This window comes from Chroicocephalus ridibundus, chromosome 6 (genome assembly GCF_963924245.1).
Source record: "Chroicocephalus ridibundus chromosome 6, bChrRid1.1, whole genome shotgun sequence".
In the NCBI taxonomy this organism is placed as follows: Eukaryota; Metazoa; Chordata; class Aves; order Charadriiformes; family Laridae; genus Chroicocephalus; species Chroicocephalus ridibundus.
The window spans coordinates 36,325,816-36,345,609 of record NC_086289.1 but is presented as its reverse complement, the minus strand read 5'-3'; the positions used below and the strand labels follow the sequence as shown (position 1 = coordinate 36,345,609).

Sequence of the window (19,794 nt, the reverse complement as noted above, 5' to 3'; positions counted from 1 at the left end):
CTGTTAGAACCTGCTGCTGTCCTCCAGGTGATGCTGTGTTAACAGACAGCAGTTGTTTGCCACAGAAGTGAGTCTTCCCTCCTGTTTCCTAGTTCACCCGCACACACACATTAAACCACATTAAACTCTTTTCTTACTGGAAAAATGTTACATCCTTTTATTCTCAGCATGTCTAAGAGATTTTAAAATGGAAGCAAGTTCCACTTGCCTAAATTATCTCTTCTCGAGTATTAGCAGACTACATCAAAAGAGTTAGCACAGAACAGTTACTATCAATCACAATACTATGAAGTTAACTTAGCTATTTTTACAGCAATATCACTGAAGTGTGATATTTGCAGTTATCTGCAAACACCTGTTTTCAAGTAGGTACTGGAAGCCGTATTGTACTGTTTACAAATGAGCAGACTGCAGTACGTATAGGTTAAATGATTCTTCTCTCATCATGCAACCAATACGGCAGAAATGAGGACAAAATTCGTCTCACCTTCCAGTGCCCCCTTACTGCCTCAAACTTCCCTTTCTGTTATATTGCAGGCAGTGGTAACCTGCACATTGTATGAGATGGATGACAATAAGAATCTGCTCTCTCTGTTCAGATATCTCATTTGTTTTCATTAAGGTGGTGGTAATACCAACTTAAATGCTTGCTCTTTTATAATACTTAACTTTGCTTATCTTACCATAGCTTTTTTGTTTCATGTTTACTCTATTAAAATATTTGAGTAGCTCTTCACATTAAACAATATTAACACACTTCTATTTACCTCAGAAATCATGGAGAAGTTTCTAATAATTTTGAATCTCAAAGCATAGCAACACTTAACCAAGAACAGCTTTACTTTGGATAATGTTACAAACATTTTCGTCCAAAATAAACTCCTCTAATTCTGTATTTAGCAGGCGTGCCTCCTAGCAAACAGTGAAAATAGTGCCTGCACAGCTATAGTACCTGCCACATACACTAACTCAACCTATTACAAGATTATGGCAAGAAAGCGATGCTCTAACACAACGTTGTCCAAAAGGGTAAATGAAACCCCCACCAACCACCCTCTCCGTGTGCCAAAATTAATTTCCTTTCAGGCTTCTACTATGGAGAACATCATTTAATCATTAAGACAGTTTAAGAAATTAAATAAAAGCTTGAAGTACAGTAAACTGTTTAAAGCAGAATGGAGCAGCACATTCTACTTAAACCTGCGGCCAGGGGACACCTAGTCCAAGAGAATTTACTTTAAAGCTCTTTTCAAATATATTTCAAAAATTCCCTGCTTTATCATGTTCCAGACAGCACAACAGCTTCACTATGCCCTAGCTAGCAGTGCTGCACCAGGCCTCCCGACCATTTCACTGCCAAGTGGGATCCAGAAAATAAGTATCAGAGAGTCTGCTTACAGGTGCCTGACTTCCTGATAAAGTGGTCCTCTGACAGCTCAGTTGGTCAGTAATGATCATTCACTGCAGAGCAAGGTACCTGGCTCACAGAATCAGAATGGTCTGCGTTGGAAGGGACCTCAAAGCCCACCCAGTGCCACCCCCTGCCCTGGGCAGGGACACCTCCCACCAGACCAGGTTGCTCCAAGTCCCGTCCAACCTGGCCTTGAACACCTCCAGGGATGGGGCAGCCACAGCTTCTCTGGGAAACCTGGGCCAGGGGCTCACCACCCTCAAAGCAAAGAATTTTTTTCCTGTTACCTAATCTAAATCTCCCCTCTTTCAGTTTAAAACCATTACCCCTCCATCCTATCACTCCACGCCCTGGGAGTCCCTTCCCGGCTTTCCTGTAGCCCCCTTTAGGTAGTCATTCATCAGTTCGTTTTCTTTAATAAATTCCACATCTCTTCTAATACTAACACTAACTTAATACATAGAGAGCCTAGAAGCTGGAGTAACTTCTCTGTTTTCTTGCTTTTTCAATTCCCAATATCAACCACTTTCTCAACTCAAGCTAAACTAGGAAACTAAAAAAAATCATCTTCTCCGCATCTGCAGAATAATCTATTCTTATTAAGGCTCATGCAGCACATTGCTGCTCATGCAGCAAACAACAAATTGTAGTTTCTGGTATTCAGCGACAAATTCCTATCAGTTCAGTGATGTATAAAATCTTGGTTATAATAGTGGGTTATCTAAGCATTACTTTTAAAAAATTAATTAATCTCAGTGGATAATATTAGGTTCAGGTCTGTAAAGAACCATAATTTCGAATTTAATTATACCTTAAAAGTATTTGTAATTGTGTTTTTTACCTGTTTTTAATCCACCCCTATTGTTTTATTATTTATATATCCTGCTAATATACAACCAATGCTACAAAAAAGATAATAAAGATCTGTCAAGTTATAAATATAAAACCCAAAAAAGGCAAAGAGTACAGAAACAAAAGAGGAACTACTTGCAAAGGCGTAAGAGCCCCATAACACTGTATTTTCAAACAAATTAGGGCCACCAGCAAGCTAACAGAATCTGAAGCGTTAACAGATCATCCAAGTGTTTAAAAAAGAAAAGAAAAAAAAAAAGCACTCAGGGAAGATAAGGCTCAAGATGCAAACCCGCCTTCTGCTGTGTTCACAAACAAGAAGTGATTCCTATGTCAGAAACCTTCTCAGAGGACAGCCAAGGATTTTTTTTCCTGAAGTTAAAGCCCTGACAAAAGTGGTTATAGGACAATAATGACAAAAAAACCCCAAACCCGAACCAAGCCACCACCACCTCCCCAAACAGCATCAATTTGCCAAGGTCATATGACATCCACCAAGAAACTCAAGGATGAAACAACTGAAGTATTAAATGCAGTGTGCATTGCCTTGATTTAGAATACGTTAGTACCAGAGGGCTTGAAGATTAGCAAGAGGATACCACTGTAAAAAGACCCTGGAAGAAAGACGATTCAGTGATCACCACAGGCTGGTGTCTGTGTGGGACACAGCAGTGACCACACAGGAAAAGTGTGCACAGGGAAAAGTAAAATAAACTTTTCCTGAAGTGAAGTCACAGCTCAGTCATACTGCAGGCCTTTCTAGATTTCCAAAAGCCATTCAGTAAGGTCCCTTCCTAAAGGCTCCTGAAAAACCCCTAATGTGTCTTGGGACAAATCAAAAGACCACATACGAATAACTGGTGAAAAGACATGAAACAAAGGCTGGTATGTCTCCAATGGGAGCTCTGTAGAACTCTGCTCAAGCTTGTGCTCTTCAGCATGTTTGTGAAGGGTAAATAAAAGGATGACAACATTTGTTGATGACACTAAGCAATTCAGAGTAGTGAAGACAAGCACAATCTGCAAACAAATGAAGAAGTAGTTCATACTGCTGAGCAGGCAGTAAAATGGCAGACGAAATTCACTGTAGATGTGCATATTTAACACACATGGTGAAAACAATTCTATTTTTAGATAGAGATGGACTCTGAGTTGGCCATTACCATGCAGGAATGAGGATCTGGCATAATGATAGAAAGTGCTACGAAAATGCCAAATCACTGCTCTGCAATGGAGAAAAAAGCAAAAACAACTGCTAGGAATTACTGGGAATAGAGCACAAGGTTGAAAACATTATGCCACCATTTTAACTCCCAGCATAAGAGAACAGGAAGGAAAAGGAGAAATAAAGATGACAACGTTTATGAAAGGCAACTGAACACAAGGATGCTGCCTCCAGCTCAGGGAACCAGAGCTATGAATTACTGGAAACGAAGCGAGTCTTCTGGGAGGCAGCTCCTGCTCTTACACTTTTCTGCTATCGGTCAGTGCTGGAGACAGGACATCAGCAAGAATCACCTCTGCCCTGACCTGGCCGCTTTTATCGCTTCTTACGTCCTATCTTTATTTAGAGCCAGAGCCTTAAAAATTACATTGCAACTCTGAATAAAGAGAACAGATAGCAACGATACCTTAAGTTGATCCAATGTCCGCTGAAACCAGGAGAAGGAACCTATAGGAAATGGGTTTAATCCAGAAAACACTACGTCCCAAAGCTGCCCTCCTCTGAGGTCAGGGACATGTATCTTTGACTGCAGTGCAGGAGGATGATGCCTAAAGTGAGTTACTCATGAACAACTAACAAATCCATAAACCATTTCATATAAATTGAGGTAATTGTAATTTACCATCAGACATACTGAGAGCAGAAAAAAACCAACCACACAACACACCCGTTATCAGCTAAAGCACTGACAAAACAATGGGACCGATATGAGTCAAATCATTCATCACTGGCTGGTTATAGGGGATTCTCAGTAACATGAAACTTTTTAGTATATGAATGGGCTACTTAGACTAACGGACCAGCAATTTCAGTATTTCAAATGTGGGTTTTTTTCTAACTTATGAAGAAGAAGTATGATGAACTTGGACAAAGCAAAAAAAGCAAAAGCACTCCAAAGAGAAAAGAAAGAGGAGTACATTTACCCCAGCATGTGTCACGGAATGGTAAGTTATTTTCTAATCACACAGTTATCACCTACACAGATATCCACGTTTGAAATCTCTGGCAAAACCCAATTAATTCTATTTTGACATAAAAATGAGACGATACAATTTCTGATGCAAAAAAATCAGAGGTCACGCAGCCTCCCTGCCGCTGCATGTAGTGAAAACAGTGGCAAGCTCATCTTCGCTGCACACAGCTTGGCTTGTGTGGGTGTCAGCCTAATGCTTACACATGTAACTACCAAAGGGTTCCAACCCTCAGTAGAATTTACTAATATTTAGGTTCAACTAATAGGAGCATTCTTGTCCACATCCAGAGGGACAAAGTATCACCCTAAAATACAATACATCAAAAAATACAGAAGAGACAGATGTTTATTTCTTCTCAAAAGAAGACTAAAAGACTCTGCAGGTTTATGGTAACCTGAAATCTACGAAAACATCAGCTCCTTTTGGGTAAAGGAGTCTGTCCCCGTAAATGTTTAACACACCAGGCCCATCTTTGGAGCCATTTAAGCAAAAACAATTTACGAGAGAATCAGTATTATGAAATGCAGAAGAATGTATGGACACAGGTATTTTAGAAAGCCTTCTTTAATCTTAAATTGTTTCTAATGAACCAATAGAACACAGTTATCTAATGGAAATAGGGAAAATTGGGAAAAAAATAGTTCAATATGATCAACAGATACATTCATATTTTTTTTTTATCATATTTGCTTCAGCAGAGCTCCATCACGGTGCTCTCACCAACAAGTCTCTCAGGAGCCCTAAGGGCAACAGTTTGTCCATCTGCAAAGCAGAAACGAGCCTGTCCCAATGTACACCGTAAAGGAGTAAGTGAAAGTCTCTGTGCAGCCGACAGAACCTCGTGACTGCAATTATCAGAGAGCACAGCAAACTTTTTCCATATGCTTTCAAACAAATTTCACAATTATGTTTCTTTGGTCATAGCCAAAAACCAAATATGCCCCATTATAAGGATTAAAACTAGCATTGCCAATGAAAAGTTAATGCAACACATTAAGAATACCAACCCCCAAATGTGGATTTTATACAGGATGAAACAGTTCTACAGAGGAGATTTCAGTGATTTCCTTCCCTCTCTTGCACTGAACAGTCACACAATAAGAGTTAGCAGACTTGGAAAAGCGTTCATCCTCTCTACGTCTGAACTCGCACACAAAAAAAGTCACTGGTGCATAAAATAAAATTGGAACTTAAGTTAAATGAACATTAAAGCTTGCTCTTGCAAACACTTTACATACAGATATGTGAAAATCTAACTAACTGGAGAGCAGGTCCCCATACCTTAAAACAGCCTTTTCTGTCTGTATCCGAGTGCTTTCTGGCTGTCATATTGTAAACACATGTTGGACACCTACAGCCATGCAGATACAGAACAAAATCTATCATTTCTGTTTTACATAAAAGACAGTATGTTGATACTGGCAACAGAAAAATCAAGGTTAAGAGTTAGTTTTAAATGCCTTCTTCCTTTCAACTGCTCACAACTCTTTCTGAGGTAAGATTTTTCACTCCTGTCCTGTGTTAAAACTGAGTGTTTTATTTAGTTGAAACACCGAGAAAAACCATTCCATTCTTTTTGGGTCTGTTGTTTATGAAATTAGTTTTACCATCTTTTTTTCTTGGACGTTGATTTGTTATTAAATATTATCTGAAGCAACACGCACATATGGGATTCCTTTCTGAAAAATAGTTTATGTATTTAGTATGAAAAACACATTTTGACTGTTCCAAACATAATCAGTAAATCTTGACCATGCAATACCATTCACATACAATATGTAATAGCCTTATTTTTTGTCACGTAGTTACAAAGACTAGTCTACCAACTGTACAGTTATTGTCACCGTTTTTTCAATCAAGTCTGAAATTCTTAAATACAGCAATAATTTTTTTTCTTTTAACAATCAAGTTCTTTTATAATTTTCCAAAACTCAGTTTACAAGATTTCCAGTCTACTTTTTACCTCCCTCGGTGGTTTCAGCAAAGATTAAGGACAATCAATTCTTTCCAAGCTCTCTCCTGGAGCTTGTGTCTGTTACCTCATTTCCTGGCTCCTATGAAGCAATGTGAGACAAGACTTTGGTGAAAACTATCACCATAAAATTTACATTTCCAAATACTGAGTTCAGTTCCTCAGAAATAGTAATGAACTCCATGGCATATGAGACTGAACTTCCTCATCCATCACACTCTCTTTTCTTCAGGTGTTCATACAACTGAGAAGGGTTTTAAAACATGTTTCTGGATAGTCTTCCGACTCTCCCAAGTAACCATCCCTTCTTTTCTCTCTTTCACACTTCCCAATAACTTATTTCACTAGACGCTCCAACTTTCAGACACTGTCAGGGTCTTCTTACCCCTGATTTGGTCATCTCTGCTGGCTCTGTTAAGCTCCTGTCTTTCACACTCATTCAAACCACAGCATAACATATAGCACCACATCTTAAATAATTAAAAAAACAAACCGCTTTCCTAAACTTCATCATTCAGGCAGACTTGCAGATCAATTAAATGAAGAACCAGATCTTTGTTAAAGATCAGATTATATTTAAGCTCAAGGATTACACATCAGTTGATATTTAAAAGCCATACAAAACAATTTTACTGCTGTAAAATAAAAACTTACCCACTTGGCAATTGGACACCCCTGAGAGCTTTTTCCTTCCTTTCCTGTATAAACCACTACCTCTATTCTTACAGCGCTTCCTTTTGCTCCATACCTGCATTAAAAAAAGTTCATGAGTAAAACAAACTGCTGTAGACCATTATAAAACAGGAAACATTTTCAATAAAACAGGAATAACAAATTTATTTTTACTTTATTGAGAGCAAAAGAAAACCAAAATATTTATAATGCCAAAAAATACTTTTAAATTTAAAATCCTATTTGCAAGCGTGGTTTTTGTCATCTGTCTTCTGATAACAAGCTGCTGCCACTAAGGAATCATAATTTGGGGAAGAAAATATTATCTGCACGTAAATCCTAGTGCACTTAGTCACTATTGCGACCTTTCTGTTCACTTGGCCACAGCTTCTTCACATGTAGGACACCAGAAAACCTAATTCTGCCAGCTGCTGATCTCCTTTTGTTCCACTTCCCTGGCACCTAGCTAAGAGCACACTGCACTTGCAATTCAACCTTAAAATTGCAAGAGCTCAGGAAAGACACATGAATTTGGAACTCAAATGCTAGTGCTCAGCTCACGCACATCTGAACAGGAAAACACTTCACAAATGAGTACTGCAAAAAGTTTAGAAAAACAAAGCTAAACATAGCACCTGTTTTCTCATAGCTCTTCTTCTTTCCTGGTTAGACAGTCAAAAATACTGTGAGCATTAAATGCTGAATTTTCCTCACCTGTTCTCCATTATTTCTCTCACAGCAGCAACACTTGGTCCTGTCCCGAGGTGTGTGTAATATGGGCCTTCATCTTTCTCTATAATTTGCTCTGTAAGCAAGTTGAGAAAACTAAGTTGGCACATACAAAATTTATTTACACCATTACAAGTAAGCTTAGATTTACAGAAACATCTTCCAAATTCAATTAAAATAAATAAAATTTGTCCCTCAAACGTAATGAATAGAGTACGACAGATTTTTCTCCTCATAGGCATCAAAATTTTTTTGTACTTGTTTCCTCCTATTAATCTGCTAGTATTTTTATTTTATGTTATGAAGTTATCATAATTATAGTAATATTTTGCATTCTTTACAAATTTTCATTACAGGAGCTGGTATGTATTGACTAAGTAAGCTTCCCAATATCCTTGCTGGTAGGAAAACATTATTAATTCATTTGAGACAAAAGGGAATTGAGGAAAAAAAAAATTAACTGATTGTCATATACTACATAACAGAAAACATAATCCAGGCCTGTTAACTAGCACTCTGTTGATTCAGAACAGTAAAGCAAAGATGAAACAATCTGCCTGTGTACAATTTGTTGTTAAGTCTCTGACTCATTTTTCCGTCTGTGCACTTTGATAGTCTGAAAACACAGCATGTCTAATGCCATCAATCAAGCTGTATTTGCAAAATCCTCAATCCTGAGTTTGGTCAGACATCTCATCCTGCAATGCAAATTATTATGTATGTGGCCTTCTCACCTGAGCTCCACCGTACCTCTCCTCTCTGCAATGAGAGGTGTCTTGCAGCTGTTGACACGGACTCTTCAAGGCAGACTGACATCAGTCATCAGGACTAACAGTGACAGGAACAAGACCGCCCACAACTACGCCCTGCCACTTAGCTAACTGCATTTAGGCAACAATGACAATACACTGGAAAAATTCTGCCCAGCCCATCTCAGGTACAGACTAGTTCTAGACCATAAAAATCAGAATCTGACATACTGCAGATAAACTGACATAGAGCACAAGTCAGCAATGAACAAAACAAATAGAATAAACTCCTTTTCCTTCTGGGTTTGAATTTAAGTAGAGAATTTAAACCTGCCAGTTGCACTACCAAAAATACTCAATTCTGCTGTGCTTTGCAGGCCCACAGAACACCAGGCAAAAGTTACGGAAAGGGAAAAAGTAATTTCCTCCCATTTCCTAATGGTAAAACATTGATCTGTGATATATATGGAGATATATATATATATATATATATAGGATATATATCTGGTACTTTTGCAACAGCCAAGTAAGTGTTAAGTACACTTCCTCACATTAAAAGAAGCAACATGAACACACCTCCATCTGAAAGGCACAGGCAAAAGTTTAGCAAAAAGACTTACCAACACAGTCACACGTTGGCAATTCAGATTGTCCTTTTTTTGTAGGTGTATCTATTAAATTTTTTGTAGGGGTGTCAAGGAACTTCATAGGTGATTCAAGGAAACTGCTGAGCGTGTTTTTTGCTGGAGAACACCCTGAGTCACCTGTGCTCTGTGGGTGGTCAGTGCCCAAACTGGTGGACGTCAGAACAGTCACCTCGCCCGCGCACTCCATGTTCCTGAGAGCTTCAACAGCACCTGGTACCTGGGCCCCACCACAGGGAACAGGCAGCACCTGCGACTTCGGCTCTACTTGCTGTTCGACAGCACCCTGCTGAACATAGGCTTTGTCTTCACCACGCGTTTCGTTAGCTCTCAGGTTAGACTGATTAAACGTTTGAGGCAAAGGATGCATCTGACTGACATTCGCTGTTTGCTGTACCTGAGAATTAAATTTTTCTGTAAACATCTGTAAGTTTTCACTTGGTCTGTTCAATAAGGATGCTGTTTTCAACTGTGAAACAGCCAGAGGATTGTGGGAGGACAGGTCACTATATTCGTTACATGCAACAACTTCATTTTTCAGTGGATCAATGCCTAGCGGGTCACCGGAGCCTGCAGTTTTGATTTGCTCATTCACCACTTCACAGCCAAACAGCCTGTCTTTTTTTTTCTCTTGCGGTACCTCAGGTAAACATCTATGGAATTTTATCTGCGTTTGCGGGAGAAATAATCTAGTTTTTTCTTGTGATGCTAAAGTATTTTGATTCAGTGCTCGCTGTACTTTTGTTCTTGGAGACTTCTTTTCAGACGGAGCTATTCTGGAGTCCTGTGGCACGGTTTGACCAAGCTTGTGCAGTTTTGATGATATCCAAATGTCCTGTAACTCGCCATGCTGGCATGACAACAGCTCTAGCTGGTTTTGATTATTTTGTTGATAGCGTGCTTCTTGAGGCTTCTTTTTGTGTCTTGGTTTCCATGGTACAGTATTTCCTTTTTTATTTGTTGTTTGTTTTTGCTTTAACAGTAACGAACTATAATTATGCCTAAAAAATACAGATTCTTTTTTCTGCAACAGATCTTGGTTATATTTTGGCTGCCTCTCGTGTGATATTAGATTAAGCAGGGATGCCTTTATGTCATTCTTCTGCTCTGGATTTGTCTGGTTTGATTCAATTAGCGCTGCAAGTTGGGTTAGTTGTGTAGCTACATCCTCTTCATCCTGGCTGTGAATTCCTCCTTCTCTAATCAAAGAACTAGCTTCCAAGTTCAAATCATTACAGGTTGGCTTTTGCTCTGATTGGCCCAGAGTTTCCAAGTCGTTGCTTGTTTGCTGGACATTATGTGAGGCACTGCAATACCGTGCAAGGGTGACTGGATCATGAGCGTAATTTTTCTTGGTAGCATATCCTGAAAATGATTTTGCATTAGATGTTAAGTCAGACAAAGTTTTGGTATCTCTTGAGGAAAACTGTAATTTATACATCTCACCAGCCAGATTGGCAGGTTTATCACGCAATTCAGAAATTGAACTTTGGCCATTGTATAACACTGCCTTATTAGGGAGCTGCTTCTGCGAGTGAGCACAGTGAGCCAAGAGCTGTTGCTCATTCTGTAAGTAAGTGTCTTTGATTTCTTTTAATGCAGAAGATGTGAAGGAGGATGAAATATCCCTCTTATAACCATGGAGCAAGTTGGAAGTTGTTCCTTCTGTACATTCAGTACTTTCAGTTTTAGCTGGTGAAGTTTCTAAGGGGGCTTCGGATAACTGTGTTAAAGCTTCAATAGCTACAACCTGCTCCACAGTTAAATTTCTGGTTTTAATCAGGGACAAGAAAGTTGTCTGGAGTGAAGAATCCTCATGCTGTGTCTCCGCATTAGGTACTTTAAAGCCATCCTTCCCTACATGCCCTTCCTCTCCAGGCCGTGGAGGAACACACAAGCTTTCCTGAAGATGCGAAAGGGAACCCGTCTGCAAAACTGCCTCATTAGAACCCTGAAAGATGCTGCAAGTGCAGTTCTCCTCTTTCATTACAACATTTCCATGTTTTTCTGGGTGAATGCAGCCAACACCAGTTGTCAGAGTGTTTACTATGTTATTTAGATTGGTACCCTTCGTCCATTGCATGTGGGAGTTGCTTGTCAAATCTGCCCTTTCCTCTATGGATACTTTTTTCAATGAAGCAACTGCTTCCGGTGGTGAATAATGTAGGGGTTTTATGCCATTTTTGATGGTCTGTGCAAATGATTTTTTTGGCTCAGCTAACTGACTGGGAGAGACTGCTCTTTCACTGTCTTCAGCATTTTTCAAGTGTTCATTGCCTGTCACAGTTCCATGGATATCTCCGTTGACATGGACACCAAAAGATGGCTTCTCATTATGCGCCCACCTCTCTGCTTCTAAGCCCGTCATTCTTTCTTTCTCCTTAGACTGCACATTTTCAATGGGTACTGTTTGGTTTGTTTTCACCCTGTATTTTTCACCATGACCACATATACTGCATTCCATGAGTTCTGGTCTGCGGCCATTTACTGGTTTGTTTTCTAAATTTGCCTGTAAAATAATAATAAGAAAGTGGTTGTAACAGCTGTTCAAAAACATTAAAAATAAGAAGCATAAGATTTACAGCAATTAAACCCTACTTTGACAGATATAAGGAATATCCCAATTAAGCACAGGCACATTGAAAAAAAACCCCAGGAAGTCATAAAAAACCCTGAAGCCTAAAGACCCTATCCATATTTATAGCTATTTTTTCCACTGTTGGGGGAGCAGAGGAAGAAAGTGTGTGCATGTGGTGGTAAACTAAAGAAATGAATGCACAGATAAGATAAAGGACTTCAACATTTAGAATCAGATCTAAGGATTCAATTTTTAAAGAATTAGCTTAAGCAGATGAAAATCTCCCTTGAGTTCAAAGCAGGATTGAAATCTAAGGGATTCTACCACAGAAAGTTTAGTAGTAATTTTATATAATTGTATGTATTTTGCTAGACCGAGAAACTGATACAACACTTGGTTGGTCACTTTAACAAGAATGGCTAGTTTCAGGCTTAGTTTCAAGTCCTTAAAAAATGACAGAACCTAAGCAGAAATGGAGAGTAAGGCAATTAACAGGAGCTCACCTGGACGTTACCCTCTAAACACTGTGTTTAGCTTCCGTATTTAGATGGTAACTTCCAGGTTTCTGAACAGCCTCTCATGTAAGCCACCATCATCAGCACTTTAGTAAACTCTAATATTTAGTTAAACATATTCTTCATCTTCCCTGATATTATACAATTCATATGGTTGAAGCAATGCCAAAATCTAGACAGTCAGAATACTGTGTCCTGGAAGGAGTACATATATAGGCCTCATTTAATATAGTAGTATGCCTATCAAGTAAGGAGTTACGCAATTTAAGTTTGAAAAAAAAATAATTAAGGCAAAGAACCCAGGCAGAAACAGCAATAAAGGCAGGAATCCCATTTTTATTATGCTAATTAAAGTTTATTTCTATTTATATTAAATTCTCTTTCAAAATTAATTTTTAAGTCACAATAGACAGTGGTAGTACTTAATTTTATTGTAACATCTAAGAATTATTTAAATATTCTGTAGCCTTAAGCCCTACTTAACAAGAAAACCAGTACTGCTTTTTGGATCAGATATAAGCAATACAACTGGTTAATTAACCATGCGTTGGCACAGTACATCTTAGCAGTTCCCAGAAAACAGCACCCAGTTTAATATAAGATATTCCATTAAATCAGACACATTTCTGTGTTCATACCAACTAAAATGCATGGACTTCTCTGAGAAAATAACTAAGAGGAACAAATGCAAAATAGATTTATGATTAATCATAAGCATCAAGATGGAATTGCCAGAAACCTGCAGACAAGACAAGGCATACGGACCCAGCTCCATCTGGAGCCCAGAGTTCACCTCACAACTGGTTCCTGATTGATAAAAAAGAAAATGGGGAATCTATAGCATGCCCTAGACATTACCAGAGGCATTATAAATTCTCATGGAAATGCTATGTAAAAACCATGTCCAGCACCTATGCAGCTACGTTAAACCTATGGAAATCATATAAAGATAAAAAAAGATATCTTATTTAATGCTTTTTCATTACACACAGATGCTGACTAACAGGTCTGTGAGCCTGAACTCCTCTGGATCCTGGCGATTTTCAATCAATGATCCACAGACCCAGGGGATCACTGAGCAATTCCTAAGGGATCCGCAAAAGCAGTTAAGACGGCCTATTGTTAGCAGGGGTAAATGCATTACACGGGCCTCTGCAACTGTATTTCAAGGGTCCACCATGGAAAAGTAAAAACCCACAATTCTGTACCTGCGCAAAAGCTAAATTTCAATTATCTCTATTTAACTTCAGAAAGAACTAGGATATGAAATGGCCAAGTTTTTCTTCAAAAAAGTATATCCAAGATCTCTATCACTCCAAAAGTTGTCCCAAGAATGTAAAATTGTTATTAAAAATTACTTAATTAAACAATTATGAGGCTAAGCAGTTGTCCCAAGCATGTAAAATTGTTATTAAAAATTACTTAATTAGACAGTTATGAGGCTGAGGAAATAGAAGCAAATAGTTTAAAATAATTCCCCAGCACCTGTACATTTTCAACACAACAAACATTTTTGTATTCCTTTCATTTTTAAAAGGTGTCACTCACTACATTAAAAAATATTAATCCGTCTGGCAGATTGAGAACAATGAGAGATATGACACTTCTCTCAACTGTATTGTTCCTCAATAAAATACTTTCATCTCACCAAAAAGCACTGCTATGCTCCAAAATACTCAGCACATTCCTTAATCTGCTAGTAGTGCACAGGTATGGTGCCGTGTCCCCATAAGACCCCAGTGATCCCAGCAGTAAAGTGGGATTACTTTTAAAATAAAATTATTCCTCATACATCATAACTTCCACTGACACTACTGGAAGCTGCCCACATGCAATGAAGAATAAAAAAGAACCAGATGAATCATATCATTGGCATGATTTGGTTCCTTTTTATTTTTCCACACAAAGAATAAATATTATCATAAAATCAGATTTTTTTTTTTTTTTAAATCAAACTCTCTTCCTTTTGAGCCTATGTTGCTTTTTCTCTTCTGTTACTGAACTGCAGCGAATCCTACAAAATATCTTTTTCTTTCCTCTCTTACCAGACTTTCCAGTGGCCTTTTCTGTTTAATATGTGAAGTTATTGTTTCCCAACATAAAAAGAAATGCAGACACACTAGCAGAGGCAGAGCTCATTTAATTCTTCTCCTCAGTGTAAGTCTGGCAGACCAAAAGTAATAGCTCAGCAAAACCCTTTTGCAGCTGACCAACCTAGGAGCAATCTATCTTCAAGTCCTGAATCAGGACTCAGAAAACTGTAGTGAGAACTACAGACAAGGATACCACGATTCCAAGCAACAGTCCTAAAATTCATGGAAGTTGAGCACATAAGTCTGATCTGATTGATTTCTAAAGCCTTTACACAAGTGTAATGAAAAGCTGAAGAATAAACCAGATCAATAAAAGTAATTTCCTCTCTTCCTCATTAAGGAGAGCACTACTCTATCTGGAGACATAAAACACTAACAAATCATGCTCGAGCTTAGACTCTGCAAGGAGTTAGTGCTATTAGGACAGGAATCATAGAGTACGGTCTGCTGTAGCCATTGCTGTATTACTTAAACGTCAACCAAACATTAACTCTTATATACACACACTCATCTATATACACACACTCAAAAAAACTTCACTACGTGAGCTGAAGCTTCAAGCACACATAGAAAAAACCAGCTGCAGCAAATCATTTCACCATTCTGAAAAAGGGTCAGACTTTAACCTAACTTTTCTTTTAACACAAGATGCCCCTGAGGTAATGCAAAGAATTCACCGTTTCACAATCAAAATACAATGCTAACGCTACCCCAAAGATATTTCCACACCTTCTGTACAACAGAGAGCAGGCCATAGATTATGTCTTTTGTTTCAAACCTCCATAGGTGGTAAGAACACACATTGTACGCTAAAGGAGACAGCCAGAAACAATCACTCCCGTAAAGCAGAAATAACAGGTAATGCCCAGATCAAGTGCTGATAAAACAGCTCTATGAGGAAGTTGTGACAGTTACACCATAACCAATGCCAAGTCCCCCTAACCAGCCCTCCCTATAGGATTCTGCCCAGGTCCTCACAAGAATAGAGCACCCAACAGATCAAAAAATCCTTGCACCTCCTAGCTTGTGCCAATAACCAGGAAGACCTGAAAGGCAGTTCTTCCAAGGTCACAACATTCATCAATATAAAAGGAGCAGTGGGTGAGAAGCGCTTGCACTTTGCATCGCTTTTCCATTGCCGTGCAGTGGGTAAGCTTGGATCGTGCTGCAGTGTCTGCAGTCACGCAGCCAGCCCCACTTGCCCTTCCACGTTGGCACAGAGCTGGCAGCTCCTCAGAGCTCAAATACCACAACACAAGTTTTCTTTCAGAAAAATTGTTTGGAAAAAAAATGCAAATACACTTCATCTAACATTCAAACAGGGTGTTTTAGTCATGATCAGATTTTCAGATGTCACTGCTTCACCAAGAGATAAGAAAGCACCAGCCAGCTGTCCAGGAGCAATTTACTCGTATGCAATTTATTCCTATTCTCCAGCATCTGCTCCCCAGATCATGCAGAAATTCATGGAATCCAGGACCTGCATTGTACAGGACTAACACACAGGGGTATGGAGATAAGATATGGAAAGGACAGGGGATAGGGAGATGAAGAGCACAGGTGAGAAGAAACAGTTGCTTATGTTGAATGCTGTGTAGAAAGCTCTGCACTGGTTAAAACAGAGATGAACATAATGTGGGATGCTATGGAAGGTATAGGCCACCTTCTAAGTAGCCACGTTTTTTTGCATTCCAAAGCAAATGCACTACAACAATACATTTAAGTATAAACTGCTATTTAGGATCACACTTCTCCAAGAAAAAAAAGTACCTGACTACCGTAACGCCAACAAAAGCCACGTGCTGTAAGTCGCTGCCCAAGGCTGAGCAGGGTTTCCGAGCAGGCTACCAGCACAGAGACAGAGCAACTGAGCAGGGCCAAGCTGCAAACTGGGGCATAGTCCCATGAACCTCACCAGAAGCCTAAAGCAATTATTACCACGCTTGCGTAGCAACCATGGACATGAAACAATATACCACACTTCCACAGTGGCTCAGGTAAGGCACATTTTCCATAGGTCTTTGTGCAGAGAAACAGATTGGGGCCCTATATTTATATAAGGCAGCCTGCATCTACAAGATGTTTTGTTCCTCAAGAGAACAATGGTCACAGATGGCACTGATGGACAGGACAGGTAATAATTCTGTATTTCAGAAGCTACTGCCATAAAAGTAAATAACGTCTACTCTTGGCAAAATGATGTAGACAAGTTTTAGGAGAGGTGCTGGTTTATACAGAAACTCAGGAGAACAAGAGGTTCTGTGAATACAGAGAAAGCAACCCAAGTGGGGACACGCAGCAGAGATTGCTCAGGACACAGTCTTTCCTGGAGGGATCCCTTTCACCCCCAGCTCCCCTACCACTGAGTATCATATCCATCCAAAGCCACCACCTTGAGTATCACAGCAGGTACCACTTCACACAGGATCTTAAAACAGCTGTAAAGTCTGCTCTAGCTGACAGTATAATTTTTTTTCATATCCATAGCCAGAGCAGCAAAGAACATTCTCCAAGTTTCAGCTTAGGTCTCTCCCACTCAGTTCCATCTCCACCTTATTTACGTTTACATCCTCTTTGCTATGCTCTACACACCAGGCAGCTTTCCCACCAGAAAAGTTCTCCTGCCCACCTTGCGTGACAACTTCAGTGAGACCACTTACAAGGAAGATCTACAGTATCAGACCCTAAAGGATGCACTTACTAACAAAATACAAAACTACAGGGTGCTAATTCTGTCTCTAAAGCATTGAAATGGTGGCCCCAGAAAAGTGTATTTACTGGATTACCACTTGGAAATAGGCGCGCTCAGCCACAAATGCAAATTATTGTCTCCATCAACCCTGTGCTCTAGGTTGTGAAAGCTACAAATGGGAGCAAGAAAGAGAACCCAGTGAAGGACATCCCATTTTCCTACCCAGGCACCCAAGAAGTGGTTGTGTTAAGAAAGAAAAAAAAAACCAAACATTACAGTACTCTTTCTGCCACACAAGCAAACATAAACAAGCATCTTGCTTGGTGGTTTTTGTTTTGTTTGGGTTTGTTTTTTTTACTGGTGTTTTGAATTACTCAATCATTTGTCTTTAACATTGAAACCGAGCACTCAAAGAGACACTGGCAGCTCTGGAAAATAAAGCACTCAATTAAGCCACAAAAGACAAATAATACAATCAGCAGCAATATGTATTCCCTTTACAACCTTCCCCTAATGTGCTTTAACTCAAATGCAGAGATGAAAGAAATTCAGTCTTTGAATTTATCCATCCCGCTAACGTCTCTTGTGGTCTACTCATTTATGAAATCATCACCGTAGCATTAAGAAAGTACTGCCTGGCCCTTAACTGTAAATGGAGAATCATCACAGTGTTCATAGCTGGGTTCTGTTCCCTGAAGGCCCTGTTATATATAACATTTTTAGCAATGACCTGAAAGAACAGTGAAATTAATACTGATAGAAAAACAGCAAATAATGAAAAGATCAGACGTGATGCTTCATAAACTAACTGGCAAGCCAGCTGCAAGCACACATTTCAATGCAGCTAAAGGTGAAGAAGTTGTGTATCTAGCAACAAAGACACAGGACTGTATTTACAAAATGCAGGTCTCCATCTTAGAAAGCAATGACTTTAAGGAGGACATTAACATGGTCAATAATCAACTCCACAGCAACTATAGAAACTCCCATTGCAACTTTATGGCCTCACTTACGGGTTAGTGAGATTCTTGGGTGCATAAACAACAATATAATTAGGAAAAGCCGTGTTACTTTCTGTCCCATACTTGGCACTTTTGCACCTGCTAGTGGAATAAAACGTCCAGTTCTGGCATACCCAATTCAAGCAAGACATTGATATGCTGGAGAGGGCTTGGAGGACCACGAAAGTGACAAAGGATTGAAACATCTTGAAGTGAAAGCCTTAAGTTCACTCTCCACTCACTCTCTGCAATTTACCAAAGAGAAAGAAAATTGAAAAGCCACAAACTGCAGCTATGTGGAAAAGAAAGCTGATAACAGAAGGCTCCTTGTTCTAGCAAACAAAAGTATAACAAGACTCAATGACTTTAAGCTAAGGCAAGAGAAGTCTGGACTGGAACTACGGTGCACATTTTTGCAGCGGGACAGAGAGAGTAAAATCTTTTAAGAACCTTGTTGGGTGTTTTGATGCACTTTTCATCCATGGGAATTTTCCAACTCAAGATATTTTTAAAACACGATACAGTCTTACCATGTTTCAGGACAAGAACAAGTGATCACAATGATCTTGTCTGGTGTTACCATATGTGAACCCAACCGATACAAGTTAATAATTTTCCTTAGGTTTCAGTTCAGTAAAGATCTGAACTGCTAAGGTAACAACATAACCTTCCAGTTCCTATAATCTAACCAGGATGATAGTCAACTCCTTAATTTCCTTAATTTAGAACCCACTTTAAGTGCCTAACCATCTGTTGTACAACGAAGTACATTATTCACGAGCTGCTACACGCTGGTAGTTGCTCTCAGAGCAGATCTGCTAAGGACACACACCACCGTAAGTTACGGATGCCAACCAGCCCTCACACACATATATCCTCCTGTTTTCCCCTCACTCTGAAATACCAGCACGGGTCCCAAATACACATTGCAACAAGTCACACAAAACTCTTCTCCAAATTTAAACATCTATATTATGGGTATATTCTAGCCTGGTTTTAAAGCCACGAGACTAAAAAGAGTAACTAATAGTCTTTAGCAATAGAAAAGTCAGTGACAGCTATGTCAGCGGAACAGATAAAGGTAATACAGATAAAAGAAAGAAAAATAGTCATTCTGATCACTTAAGCCACCAAGCTATAAGGCTGCAGCACTATTCAAAATTTTGCACCTATATTTTGCTTATCCTTGTGAGAAAAACAGCCTAAAAAATGGCAAATGATGTTTCTCTTCTGTCTCTACCAGAGCTAGCACACCTGTGATTTTAAGTAAAGCTCAAAATGGAATTTACACTGTAACTTCCACTTCCTCTTTACATGAGTACCAACTTTAACTCATTTACTGGAATAACAGCAACATCGGTCTGGAGCAGCACTGCAACAACAGTGGCGTTTGCACTGCAGAACTTGGACACTGATCAGCTGTCACAAAAGTAAACACTTTACATGTTTAAATACAAAGAAATTCTTCCTCTTATTCACAAGTTCAGCAAAACCTTTATTTTCAGAAAATTAAAGGTAGAGCCAAATTTTACTACAGAGCACCAATTAAATTATAGTACAATACAGACAACACCAACAAAACACTGATTGAGAAAAGAATTCACAGTCAAGTGTCATGACACAAACCACTCAATTTTAAGTAAGCCTTGAAAAAGTCAAATTTAAGTCAGCCCAATATTCCAAAAGG

At 39.1% G+C, this 19,794-nt stretch overlaps 1 protein-coding gene across 3 annotated transcripts in view; it reads right to left on the bottom strand.

Annotated features, from left to right (window-relative positions):
- Positions 1–19,794, bottom strand: part of TET1 (tet methylcytosine dioxygenase 1) — a 70,467-nt gene that overhangs the window by 27,424 nt on the left and 23,249 nt on the right. For all 3 annotated transcript variants that reach the window (XM_063337395.1, XM_063337396.1, XM_063337397.1), the window contains 3 exons: positions 9,205–11,737; positions 7,821–7,911; positions 7,089–7,182 (listed from right to left, as the gene is read on the bottom strand). In XM_063337395.1, coding sequence (XP_063193465.1) covers positions 7,089–7,182; positions 7,821–7,911; positions 9,205–11,737 — 2,718 coding nt within the window. The remainder of the gene's footprint in view (positions 1–7,088; positions 7,183–7,820; positions 7,912–9,204; positions 11,738–19,794) is intronic.